The sequence below is a fragment of the Lepisma saccharinum genome, chromosome 3 (genome assembly GCF_977018435.1).
Source record: "Lepisma saccharinum chromosome 3, izLepSacc3.1, whole genome shotgun sequence".
Lineage (NCBI taxonomy): Eukaryota > Metazoa > Arthropoda > Insecta > Zygentoma > Lepismatidae > Lepisma > Lepisma saccharinum.
Window position 1 is genome coordinate 136,500,056 of NC_139231.1, and position 12,102 is coordinate 136,512,157.

The 12,102-nt window shown below is 41.6% G+C and overlaps 1 protein-coding gene across 4 annotated transcripts in view; it reads right to left on the reverse strand.

Annotated features, from left to right (window-relative positions):
- LOC145985436 (1-aminocyclopropane-1-carboxylate synthase-like protein 1) overlaps window positions 1-12,102 on the reverse strand; it is a 56,127-nt gene that overhangs the window by 17,059 nt on the left and 26,966 nt on the right. For all 4 annotated transcript variants that reach the window (XM_083119481.1, XM_083119479.1, XM_083119480.1 and 1 more), the window contains 2 exons: window positions 10,207-10,371; window positions 8,492-8,667 (listed from right to left, as the gene is read on the reverse strand). In XM_083119481.1, the coding sequence (XP_082975607.1) occupies window positions 8,492-8,667; window positions 10,207-10,371 (341 nt within the window). The remainder of the gene's footprint in view (window positions 1-8,491; window positions 8,668-10,206; window positions 10,372-12,102) is intronic.

Sequence of the window (12,102 nt, forward strand, 5' to 3'; positions counted from 1 at the left end):
ACGAGCGAAGTGCCACCCTCTTTGAATCCCATCACGCTTGTGCTTCTTTTGAAACGTAATCTCTAAAAATAATAAAAAATGTCTAGGCAAGCCATCGTCCAAGAATTGCATAAACCTGCACGCCGCAACTACGAACGTTTGGCTGTGGTAACCAAGGGAATCGATGACCTCTGGGAAAGCGACCTCGTCGAAATGAGTAGCGGCAAGTTAAAAAACGTGCATAAATTGAACAATGGCAACAAGTACCTCCTCACCGTCATAGACACATTTTCGAAATTCGCATGGGCTCTACCTTTGAAGGCGAAAACAGGAACGTGCGTCACGGAAGCATTCAAGACAATTTTTCGCGAAAGCGGCGGCAGACGACCTCGGTTTCTGCACACGGACAAAGGGAAGGAATTTTACAATGCCGTATTCCAAAAGTTTATTCGGAAACACAACGTTCATCATTACTCGACCTTCAGTGACGTCAAGGCCAGCATCGTGGAAAGATTCAATCGCACTCTGAAATCGCGCATGTGGTCACGTTTCACGCTTCAGGGAAGCTACAAGTGGGTCACTATTCTCCCGGAACTTGTTAACGACTATAATCACACACGGCACGCAACGATAGGCATGAAGCCAGCTGACGTTACCAGGTCTGACGAGCAACGTTTAATTTCTAGCGTTTACTGTCCAAAGTACATGCCCACGACAAAAAAAGCTAAATACAAAATTGGAGAACAGGTGAGGGTTAGTAAATTGAAGCGAACGTTTGACAGGGGTTTCACACGAAACTGGAGTACTGAACTTTTTACCGTGGTTCGAGTTCTACCCGGGAACCGTCACACGTATATAATAAAAGACAGTGGCGGTGAAATTTTATTGGGGCGCTTCTACGAGGAGGAACTCTCTAAAACTAAATACCCTGACACGTACCTTATCGAAAAAGTTTTGCGCAAGAGAGGCAACAAACTTTTGGTGAAATGGCTGGGACTTCCGGAAACAAGTTGGATCGATTCAAACGAAGTGATTCTATGAGTACGTGGAACGTGGTAAAGCGTCTACCTGATTCGGAAAGTGGAAGGAAGAAAAAAAACGGTGAATTGCTCCCCGACAGCATCCGCTGTCTGATCGTAGGACCTTCGGGGTGTGGAAAAACGACACTGCTCGTGGACAATTTTCTCCTCGCACCAAATTGGTTAGATTGGAAGAACAGGCACCTGTACGTGTTCTCGAAAAGTTTAGAGCAATCCAAATACCAGCAACTGATGAAACTGTACGATGGTCTGGACATTGCAACGTTTGCTTCGGAAATAAAACCACTCGACGATTGTCGTGAAAATTCAGTTGTTGTGTTCGACGATGCCATCCTGGAAAATCAAAATGAAATTCGCAACTTTTTCACGCAAGGTCGTCACAAAGGAATGGATTGCTTCTACCTAGCTCAAACGTTTTCCAAAATTCCAAAACAGTTAGTACGCGACAACGCTAATTTCATATGTTTGTTTCGTCAAGATCACACCAACCTCAAGCATGCGTACGATGACTACGTAGGCGGAGACATGAACTACAATCAATTTTCGGAAGGCTGCTGCTCTACTTGCTGGAACGGTGACGATTTCGGATTCGCTACGATCGACATGACGAGGAAACCCAACGACGGAAAATACAGAAACAAAATCAACGACTTTCTAAACGTTGCAACGTTGTGAGAAACGACATATATAAATAACGTCATGACGAAACGAAAAATCGAAGACGAAAATCTTAAGCTTCGCGATTACCTCGCAAAACGCTTCAAAGGTTGGAAATCCGAAAATCGCGGATTCTACGAAGAGAAGAAACGTCAGGATCAACCTGTGATCGATGCCATCAGTGGTCTAGGTAAAGAAATTAAAAGTGTCACGGAACAAAATAAAAATTTGATTAATGAACTCGTACCGCTCGCAGCTAAAAGTTACGCCGTACCCACGCCCATTTCGAGCATTCCTTCGACGCCGTTCGAACTGAAGGATGCACCGGCACGACGTCGAGCTATTGGTAGCACGTCCTCGTCTTCGGATAAAATTGAGTTGGGGCCTTTGGCACGAGACTACCTGAGTACGGGGAAATTCGACAAGGATGAAGTGTTCGGATTGTATCCCAGTATGGAAACCAGCGAAGGCGGCGGTGTGGTGTGGAAGATTGGGAAATCGAAGGTGACCTTCGAAGGCAACGACATTAAAGTCAATTTAGGCGACAAGGATAGTTGGAACAGGTATCCGGGTACGGTGGGACTGTGGGAACTCGTTGCCAAAAAGCAGCCGAAAGATTACACCGACGAAGATTACCAGAGTTACAAGGAAATTCTAATCATGACGGATGCCTTGTACCAAAACAACGACGCCTCGCAGAATAGGGTGAAATCGAGCAGCGGCGAGAAGTACAGGAATCTCATCAAACCGATTTGGAACCAGGTCAAAACAGGCAGCGGGGTCAAACGCTACAACACGTTACCCAAAGAATTCGTTTGGGTGGACGATGTGAGGAAACTCGTGGACCGATTGTTGGTGATAGCCGGCGAAGAGAATGCAGGCAACCGTAATTTCTACAACGAGAAGGTTGGCATCGTGGACATGATCAGCACGAAACTTTCCAACTTCATCGTGAACGACGACAAGGGCATAGGTTACCTCATCAAAATCATCAACACGCTGCCTCCGAAATTCTGGAACGTGGCCGAAGGAAAGGGACTCGTAAACGACATCATCAACAAGTTACCTTTCGAGATGCATCTACCTGGCTACCAGTACTGCGGACCGGGTACCAAACTCGAGAAAAGATTGGACAGAGGAGACAAGGGTGTGAATCTATTGGACGCCGCATGCAAAGATCACGACATCGCCTACAACACCACGCAGACGGATCTGGATGCACGTCACGAAGCAGACAGAAAGTTAGAGCACGCAGCTTTCGAAAGGTTTGTGAGCAGAGACGCATCGTTGGGTGAACGGGTCGCCGCACTAGGCACCACCATCGCCATGAACACGAAACAAAAATTGGGGTGGGGTATATAAATAACATACAGTAAAAAAACAACATGGATTGCATAACTAATTTGCCACCCGAGCTACTATCTAAAATATTCAAAAAGGTAGTTAACGGAGATGTTAATAAACTTGTAAACATAGCAAGAACAATGCCGGAATTTCGCATCCCTTGTGAAATGGTTCTCAAGGACCTTCTTCGGGAGATCAGCGGCCTGAGGTGCGGTGATCTCGACATTCTGCTTTTGGTTGCAGGGCAAAAATTGGACGATAGGTCGGACGAACTGTACGAGGCGATGCAGGGAAGAAGACAGTATACTGATGATTGGTACAAGTCTATGCAGGAGAGGAAAGATATCACTACGCACATCCTCGCGTTTTCCGAAGCACGAACTTTCTTCCTCTGTTAAAAAATAATAATATATACGTGTCAAAAAAAAAAACTTGATATATAAATAACACACATCGTGAAAAATATAATCTTCGGTATATATAAATAACACACATCGTGAAAAACAATTAAATTTCTCTCTAACACTTTGAAATTTTTCTTTGATATGACGACCGAAAAAATAAGTGAGCTCCAAGCATTAAAACAAATGCTAAATTTGTCATTTGAGTATGTAAAAATTCGGGAATTGGAAGTCGACAAATCTTACACGATAACTTCCGGTTCAATCGTTTCTACCCAGTATGGTCCCAAGGTACGCCTGTTGCTCAACGCACAATACAGTTTATTTTTACCAGATCGATACGCTAACATGTTATCGGACCAGAAGCTATCTATTTTAATCGAGAACAAAACAAAAATCGTGTACAAGGGGACAAAGGAACTTCTTGGCAAGAAAACAAAGCACGTAATAGAATTTGTGTAGCGACTGCGAGGCCTTGAAAATATATAAATAACATACCGTAAAAAACTACACAAGAAAAAATCTCAGAATATATATAAATAACATACTGCGAAAATAACGCATAGAGCATCAACATGAAGCCCAAGGGTGTCGTGTACCAGATACCATACTCCAATCTTAAAAATCTAGGTGCCCTCGATGGGTTACTCACCAAGAAACAACGCGAGAAGAAACGTTCTTGCTTGTCGAAAGGACATGGAATGAAATTGCTGCTCAGCACACCTCAATTGAAAAGATTGCAGCGTTCGCGGAAACAGCAAAAGATCGGAGGTTTCATATTCAGCATCCCGGCCATCCTAGCAGCATTGGGGGCCGTTGGAAGTTTGGCTGGCGGAAGTGCCGCCATCGCGAAAACCGTCATCGACTCGAAGAAGAACAAAGCGGAATTGGAAGAACAGAAACGTCACAACCTGGCCATGGAGAAGAAGGGGAAGGGCGTGATGAGAAAGTTTAAAAAAAAGAAACAGAAGCACTCACCAACCGAGACATTGAATCTCTGATCGAACCGCTACGAATCAAATACTTCAGAGGAGTTTTCATGTCCGACTCGTTACCTTCAAGCGTTAAAAGAAGAGAATGCGGAGTAGTCAACTTGGACGGTCAAGAAAATCCAGGCACGCATTGGATATGTTACCACAAAAACGACAATGATAAAGCATTCGTTTTCGATTCTTTCGGAGGTGTTCCACCTACAAATTTAGTTCATTATCTGAAAACAAACAAAACCTCTATATACTACAACGACGAACGCATTCAAGATTTCGGAGACGTGAACTGCGGTCATCTCTGCCTCTCCGTGCTCGCGTTTCTCTCTAAAATAAATAACCCTACGATCGAGGATTTCCAGAAAGCATTGTGGAACCTCAAACAGCATCACTAGGATGGGCGTGTTCCATCTCACGAGTGAATCTTCAATCTTGAAACTCACACTGCACGACGACATTGTCTATCCTAAATCCGTGGCTCTGCGTGCATTCTACAGCATGTACCTCATACCTAATGTTACGCAGCACAACAACAAAATTAGCGTCGGAAGCGAACACATCGTCGTCACACCAGGCCAATACAATCTTTCCACTTTGCAAGCTCAATTACCCAAAGGCACGTACCTTTCTCAAAATTCGGTCACGCACAGAGTGGAAATCCTATCCGCGACGGAGACTGTGGACCTGGGCACCATAGGAGAACTTTTAGGTTTCGAGAACAACACAAAACTCGAAGCTGGCATCAAGCACGTGGCAACAAACATTCCTAAATTCTTGGCCATAGAGACTCTGAACGTACACTGTAACGTGGCGGAAGGTATGATCACGAAATCTTCGGACGGATTGTTAGGAAGTCACAAGCAGACAGGAATCATAGCCACTTTCAAACCAAGTTCCGAGTTCATGGAACCGATCATCTACACGCCCTCTTCGCCGATCTATTTTCCAGTATGTCGCAACCGCATAGACGACATAGAGTTGGTGGTGACGAACGAGAAAGGAGACGTGGTGGATTTCGCAGGTGCCACTACGACGGCCATCGTGGAGATCAACGTATAATAAATAACACACATAGTGAAATGGAGCAAATCGAAAGTTACGAATTGCAATCTTTCCCTCCCAACCGTCGCACGTTCGCCAATCTGAACGAAGCGAACAGGGAGATCGAATACGACGTTGACGTAGGCGATGGGTTTATTCATCCTCACAGAGCAGACCTCTACCTTCAATTCGACGTGGTGAAGAAAGAAAGCGAAGACGCGTTTCCCGCAGCAGCAAACTTGATACTCGTGGACAACTTCGTGCCTCACCTGTTCTCGCAGGTGGAGGTGAGGAAACATAACACCGTCATCGACAGAATAGATTATCCAGGCATCACGTCGACGGCAGTGGGAACGTTAAAATTATCCAAAACGGACGCAGCGTACTACCAGGCGGGAGGATTCGAAGCAGGGACCAAAATATCGACGAAAAGTCACACGGTGCTCTTTCCCATGCGTCTGCTGCCTGGTTTCTTCTCGGACTACAAGGAGATCATGTGGAAGGGAGGACTGAGAGTCACGTTTCGAAGAGCAGCCAACGACAACGATGCACTGATGCGATACGCTACTTTGGGTCCGGACGGCACCACGCCGATAGCCAACACTCTACCCGAAGCAGCCAAGTGCATCATTCGGAGCATGGAATTGAGAATGCCGGTGGTGGAATACGAAACAAACTACGCCCTCAAGTACAAAGCGGAGATCTTGAAAAGTCCGCAGGTGCCGATTCACTTTCACGGTTACCAGTGCGTGCAGAAGGTAGCATCGGGAAGTCACATGGAATTCGACGTGACGACGCAGTTCAACAACATACAGTTCGACATGCCAGATTTCGTCGTAGTGCTCTTTCAGACCGGGAGGGACAAAAATCAGGAGAAAGATTCCAGCAAATTCGACGACTGCAAGATCAAGAATGTTTATCTCAAAAATGGACGCAACGAAGTGTTCCCGCGCGAGAATTACAACCTCGACGTGACCAAAAACGATTACCTCAAACTTTACGAAGCGTTTTCGGCTTACAAGCGCGTGACCGAGGGAAGTGTGGACATGTACTACACGCCCAGCGAGTTCAAAGCCCGGAGACCCATGACCGTCATCAACACATCTAAGAGAAAGCAGGTTGTGGTCAACGATCGAACCAACATCAAGATCGTCTGCGAGTTCCACGATGCCTTGCCCGAGGATACCCTATGCAGTGTCATCCTGATTGCAGAGAAGTCCTTCGCCTACGACGTGAAGAATGAGAGGGTCACAGAGCAGTTTTAACAAGTTTTTATCATCTATTTTCTTGCACAATAAGAAATTTTTAGTGCTAGCACAATCAGTTACAATGGCACAATACGAATTTCACTAGTTCAGATCAGTTACAAATGTCAATTTCATTAGTTATAAGTTACAATATCTTTTTTGCACTATAGCACGAGAGACAATCAGAAAATTTGCACAAAAAAAATTTGTTGTTGTTTTTACACGTGAAAATTAACAATAAAATTTCTTTTTTTTTTTATCGTTTCAGATGCTGTCGAAACATCAAAAACACATACACACACACTAGAAAAAAAAGCATGCAACTTTATTTGTAACACGCACATATTCTCCATCTTCATCAAGAAAATATTATAATAAACATAATTATTTTTATCTATATCTCACAATAAAACTCTATATCCAAAAATATCACAACATCAAATAACACTAGAGTCGTTAGTACACGTTGCATGCATTACGGAGGTCCTCTGTAGGGTTTCATGGAAGTTTGGGGGGGAAAAAAAAAAACACGTGAAACCCTACAGAGGTGCGGTTATCTAGAGCCGTAGCCGTTAGAACCTTTTTGGGTTGGGCACCACGCACCCTGGCGAGGTTAGGGGCCAGGCATCCTAAAAACAACAATTATTATTTTGTTTGTTTGTTTGCGTTACAATACGGAAAATAATAAGAGGCATACGCGCATATGTGTATATGTGTATATGTGTGTGTGTGTGTGTGTGTGTGTGTGTGTGTGTGTGTGTGTGGTACATCGTTCCCTCCCCGAGAGAAGAGGTTTACGAAGATCACGATATATATAAACATTTGGCCCCGTTCATTCCAGCACTCCAACTTCATCTCTCTAAAATGTTGACGACAATATTCTAAAGGTAGAGAGAATGAGAGAATGAGAGATTGAGAGATTGAGAGAATAAGAGGATGAGAGAAGAGGTTTACGAAGATCACGATATATATAAACATTTGGCCCCGTTGATTCCAGCACTCCAACTTCATCTCTCTAAAATGTTGACGACAATATTCTAAAGGTAGAGAGAATGAGAGAATGAGAGAATGAGAGATTGAGAGATTGAGAGATTGAGAGAATAAGAGGATAAGAGAAGAGGTTTACGTAGGTCACAATATATAAACATTTGGTCCCAAACTTGGAAAATTACGATAAAGTGCACTCATCTTTCAAAAAATAAGAGAATGAGAGAATGAGAGAATGAGAGGAGAGGTTTACGTAGGTCACGATATATAAACATTTGGTCCCAGACTTGGAAAATTACGATAAGGTGCACTCATCTTTCAAAAAATAAGAAAATAAGAGAATAAAAAAATGAGAGAATAAAAAAAAATATAAGAGGATGAGAGGAGAATAAAAAGAGAATGAGAGAACAACGAGAAAGATGAGAAAGATGAGGAGGATGAGAGAACGAGAGCTCATCTTTCACTCATCACTGCCTTTTTGCCCCCGCGAAACGTCGTCGGCGCAATAAATGGGGCGCGGAACAGGAAGAGAAAGTGAGTTTTTTAACTTTTTGTGGTCGTTTGGTCAAGAAATCAAAGTTGCGGTGGGAGTCACAAAAATACTCTACTGTAGATCTAGTCGATGGCGAAACAGCGCTTTGAAGATGAAACAGCTTTTCATTGTAGGGAAAATATGCATTCAAATTTGCATTATGACAAATTTGATGAAGAAATCATTGGAAAACAAATTACTGTATATAAATAAGCATATTTTTGTTCTTATCCTCACACTATTCGGAAATATATTTTAAAAAATCATTACAACTTACTTGGCACACAGCAGCAGCAGGTCTCCCAGGAGCTTCGGAGAGTAGACATCACCCAGAGGATTGTTGGGGTTAACAATCGCCAAACCTTTCACAGTCTTGCCTTTCGACTGCTCTCGAAGAATTGTTGCTTCCACAATTTCGGGAGTTAATTGAAATGTGCTGCCATCTACAATAGGCTTCAAGAAACAACAGTTTTAATTAGTAACATATTTTCAAGGAAGTAGACTACAGTCAATTTTTTACACATCTATTTACATTAACTGGAAACCACATATAATAATGAATTTCTGGCATAATGTGTGCAACAGAAAATAATTATAACAATTGGTGTATTTTCCAATTGGATAGTGACGTTGTTACTTTGTAATCAAAGGGTCTGGATTTGATACCGGTACAGGCACATTGCACAGTGGTTCGGATACAGCTTTAAACTACAGATTCAATTCCGATTAGCCTGTCTGTAGCATAAAGTGGACTTAAAACAAGAATTAGAACAAACTATTGAAGATACCGTAATTGTAGAATCAGAGCCCCTGAGCGCATTTTATGAATCCATCACACATACATACACAGAGAGACCCTAAAAATGTACACACACTTTAACAATAAAAATATTACTCTGAAATCGTAACTACTGTATTTATGCGAGAATTTAATTTACTTTTGTGCCATATATAGAGACAACATTGAACTACACTCTCGCCCTTAATGAAATTTTCATTTAAATTTATTTCAAAGATTTTGCGTAATTTAGGAAGAGCGTGGAGAAAACTTAAAATATGAAAACGGTAACTGTTTATCAGTGGCATAAATATCATGCATAAAGATAGGTAATGATTATAAATTACAGTGTAGTGCACTATAAATATAATTTTAAAAACTGAATATTAACATTGACACGTTCTTTTAGTCAAAAGAACATGATTTAACTAAAAGAGCAAATAATAAGTTCACATGAGAGACTCGAAAGCATTCACGTGATGCCTCTCAGGGTATGGGGTAATATCTCTCTGTTAGTTCGTCAAATAAAAATCAAAGTTAAGTTTTCACTATGAAAAGAAAGTCTATTTCACTTCTTTGCAAACTAAATACTTATATGCCTAACATATAATCCATTTCACTCAAAGAAATTAAACTTCTTATAATTCAACTTGATCACTCTATTCAAAAAACGAGCCCGAACTTTAAAGTCCAGACAAAACACACTCGTAATTGCCATGGCAACAGCTCTTAACAAGATAAGTATATACAGGTTAGTCATTATCCTGTCATTATCAGCGATAGGTAAATTACAGAAATTAAGATTAAAGAACAATAAACATTTGTAAAAGAGAAAAGATAATTAATATTAGTGCAATGGGAAAGGACGTGTCAACATTACATTAATTAGATTAACTATGTAATGGCCGTTATTACTTTAAAAACTGTCACAGTGATTCTTGTGGTAGTTGGATGGCAACGGAAATTGCCGCTCTGAACTGTTTACAGTTTAGTATAGGAGCGACCACAAGGAAAAGAACCTTCAGCGGAAAGTCTCCGCGCACCTCCATCTTCTTCCGTTCAACTCGGGCCAACTTGCTTCTGGTTCCACTATAGAAGCACTAGGCACGGGATAATGTCCAAGTAGCATTTGTATGTCAATCAAGAACCCTTATCATTAGCATTTGGGGATTTTTACATCAAAAACCGCATAATAAAAAATATAATAAAATTACCTGCTCAGTCATTGGAATGGCTACAACGTCGATTTCAAATCTGTCGTTGAAATTCGCAAACACTCTCTTGTAGGCTGGGGAGGGAGTCAGCAACACGTCCCCTGGGTCGAAGAGACCGTATCCCAGGACTTCCATTCCTGCAGCCCCTCCGTTCACTAGTATCACCTGCGAGACCAATAGAAAGTTCACATTTACACAACAATAAAACAAAGGCACGAATAGGGATGCACGAAAACGGAACCGGGGCTCTGGCATACGATGCGATTGCTCCTCCACTGACTGACAATTCCCACAGGAAGCAAAATATCAGACGAATCCAGGGCTGATTCGATGGCTCAGTTGGAGAAATGGCACGGTGTGCAGAGAGACCCATCCTTTGCTTAAAAATTTACATAATCATAATCATTATATCTAATTTAAATTTAAGCCCCAACCAAGACTAAAATAGGTAACAGAAGGACCCACAATTTTAATTAAAGAGCGCTATTTTCGTATCATGTAACTGATACGAACTAGTGGGTACAGGGCCGAATTAAGACGAAATTGGGCCTGATGCTGTCACGTCAAAACCTAACAATGAAATACCGTCGATTTTTTCAGTACAACTAACTTTCAAGGTGAAAAATTTACTACGTCGCACTTATCGAACAATAATAAAGTGGCAACAATCGCCAAGATATTGCAAAAAACTTGGCTAGATTACTAAGTAAACTGTTTAACGTAAAATTGATAGCATTAACTTGAAATCTTCCGTGAACAATAAACACGACGTTATAGTTACGTCACAGCGCAAAGAATAATAGTAACTGTATAATAAGTAACGCTGTGTCTAGGCGTCCGAAATTGGGGCTCCAAATTTCATCCTAAGATTCATTTTCAGGTTAATATAGCAAAAGAAAACTGTTCAGCTTTCGGAAAATTCTCGTCTGTTTTCATCTGAGCCTATTTCAGGAATGGACCTAATGCTGCAGCATCAATAGCACCCACCTTAATCCGTCACCGAGTGGGTAGGGTTCTAATCTGATTTAGAAATGCCAATGTTATTTCGTTTTAACTTTTCAGTGGGAAATATTTTATTATGTAAATTTTACATTATAATTTCTGTGTTAATGGTATTCATGCCTTTCTCTTTTTCAGCCACAATCATTGTACAGTGCGTTCGTTTTGATTCTGTGTCTTCTTCTTCTCTCTCTGTCTGTCTGTCTGTCTGTCTCTCTCTCTCTCTCTCTCTGTCTGTCTCTCTCTCTAGCTGACAGCGCGTGAACATCTTTGAACTCTTATGACACAGGTTAGTACTTGTAATGCAATATAAATATAATTGTCTATATGCTAAAGATATGTGCGTAAATAAGCGAGACGTTACGGGACGGAAATGCCGGCATCTGCGTCATGTCACGCGCTATCTCGGCCCAGAGCCAAAACAAACGCACTGTAGTAGATTACTTGCAATGCTATTCGAGTAGCTTCTTAAGTTGATATTAGGAAATATATTTATCATGTCATTTTTTTCTGGCTTAAACAAATTTGTTGGTTTTGCAGTAAATTTTCTGTTTATTGTAATTTAAACCATTTAAAAAATATCTAGAGTTTATTGTAACTAAGAATATCAGTTAAGCCAGCCCCCATGGTAGAGTGGTTAGCGCATCGCGCTACGATGCCAGGGGCTTCGGGTTCGAATCCTGGCCAGGACATGGATATTTGTGAGTGTCCATTCATCAATTTCATCATAGCTATCATTACTCATCCCCATCTTCACAAATTAGCCAAAAATAGCACAAAAAAGCGAAGTAAAATAAAGCAAATCAATTTAGAAATCAATCAATATCAGTTAAATTTCGTTTGATCTGAAGCAATGTAGGTAGCTATGCCCTACTCTAACCAGTCATTATATAAGCT